At 59.9% G+C, this 1631-nt stretch overlaps 1 protein-coding gene across 1 annotated transcript in view; it reads left to right on the top strand.

Moving 5' to 3' along the window:
• Positions 1-1252: 1252 nt before the first annotated feature.
• ELOVL6 (ELOVL fatty acid elongase 6) overlaps positions 1253-1631 on the top strand; it is a 79886-nt gene continuing 79507 nt past the window's right edge. The window contains exon 1 of the mRNA XM_039710545.1: positions 1253-1530. Within this exon, the coding sequence (XP_039566479.1) occupies positions 1442-1530 (89 nt within the window). The 5' untranslated portion in view covers positions 1253-1441. The remainder of the gene's footprint in view (positions 1531-1631) is intronic.

Here is a 1631-nt window from a genome sequence, read left to right as displayed (position 1 = left end):
ACTCTGCAATGAAGGCTGAATGCCATTGGATGCTTTGCAAGTCTGGTTGGCAGCTGAGCTCACAGATAGACAGAAACTCTGCAGAGGTAATGGTCAACCTTATCTGAAGCACCATGGCCATCCTAACCCTAAAGGAGCACTTGTCATAACATTTTATAACCTTCAGCTTCATCCTGTGCAGCTCTGACACCAACTTTAGGAAGCCGCCAGTGTAAGGGAGCAGGTCTTCAGACCTTTGGGATAATGTGCTGAAAAACATGACTCTGAAGAGCATGGTAGTCCAGTTGCAAGCAGGATCATCAGATTGGTTAGCTGTTGATGTCTCAGTACTCGAGGGCTCTCTTTTTTAATTTTTTCATTGCTTGGGTTTAATGATACTAAAAAGTTCCATGTCAATGAGAACTGAAGTCAGAAAAGTCAAGAGTGTGCTGACCTTGTTGGACCTGCTGGCTTATGCTGGCTTCTTTGACTCTGTTTTCCTCCTGCCGTAAGACTTCTAGTTTAGTGGGGGCTGGGACCACTTTTTTACCTCAGCTCGTACTGCAATGCACATCCAGGATGCTGCTGGAGTCGGAAGAGCTCAGCTGGAAACATCAGCAAGTGGCAGATGAGACGGGAAGGAAAATCAAGGCTACATAAACCCCGTGTGACCCAACTGCGAGAGTGGCTCAGCAGGTGATGGTTAGACTTAGGCTCTCTGCCCCATGCATACTGTAACATCCAAAAGCGTGTCTGTGCGCAGCAGGGAGCTCGGGGCAGCCTGGCTGCAAGACGGTGCCCCCGGCATGGGGACACCCAGCCGCAGCCCCTGTCCCCGCAGCAAGCTGGGCAGGGGGGCCGAGAGCCCACTCCCTCGGGATGGAGGCAATCGCAGCAGGTGCGCTGGGATCTAAATGCAATAAAGGACGAGTTCGGCGTGTGTAGGCTTCTTCTGGGGAAAGGTATGAGTCTGCCCTTCTGGCTAAATTCGAGCTTGTGTTTTTAGGTTCCCGGTTGGCCGGCAAGGGCACGCAGGGCGCTGCGGCATGGATTCAACACAGGGGTGGGGGCTTCCTATTTTTGTAGCTATTTTTGACAGCCTGCGGTGTGTGTAGGGGGGTTCCTTCCTGCCGGGAGCGCAGCCCCGGCGCGGTCGGCGGAGGAGCGCCAGGGCCGTGCGAGGGGCGGCGGGGGGCGGGTGTCCCGGGCGGCGGCGGGCGGGCACTAAGACCGCGCCGCCCCCGGGCGCTGCGCGGCGGCCGCAGAAGAGGAGGAGACCGGCGGGCCCGGGAGGAGAGGCGCGGAGGGGAGCGGAGCTATGCTAAACCCGGGGTACCGCTGAGGCGGGGCGGGCCAGGCCAGAGGCGGGGGCTCTCCGGCGGCGGGCGCGCAGGGGCCCGGCTCCCGAGGCGGCGGCAGGCAGCATCTCGGCGCGGGGAGCGGCTCCGCAGCCACCGGGCCAATGAACATGTCAGTGTTGACTTTGCAGGAATACGAATTCGAGAAGCAGTTCAACGAGCATGCGGCCATCCAGTGGATGCAGGAAAACTGGTGAGTGCCGCCCCCGGGCCCCGCCGCCCGCCCGCATCGCGGAGGCGCTGAGCCCATCCGGGTGCGCGGGTCGCGCCCGGCCGGCGCGGTGCGGCTCGGCT

The sequence above is a fragment of the Passer montanus genome, unplaced genomic scaffold (genome assembly GCF_014805655.1).
Source record: "Passer montanus isolate IOZ18808 unplaced genomic scaffold, ASM1480565v1 scaffold23, whole genome shotgun sequence".
NCBI lineage: Eukaryota > Metazoa > Chordata > Aves > Passeriformes > Passeridae > Passer > Passer montanus.
The sequence above is the reverse complement of the archived record's forward strand: the minus strand, read 5'-3'. Positions and strand labels throughout refer to the sequence as shown.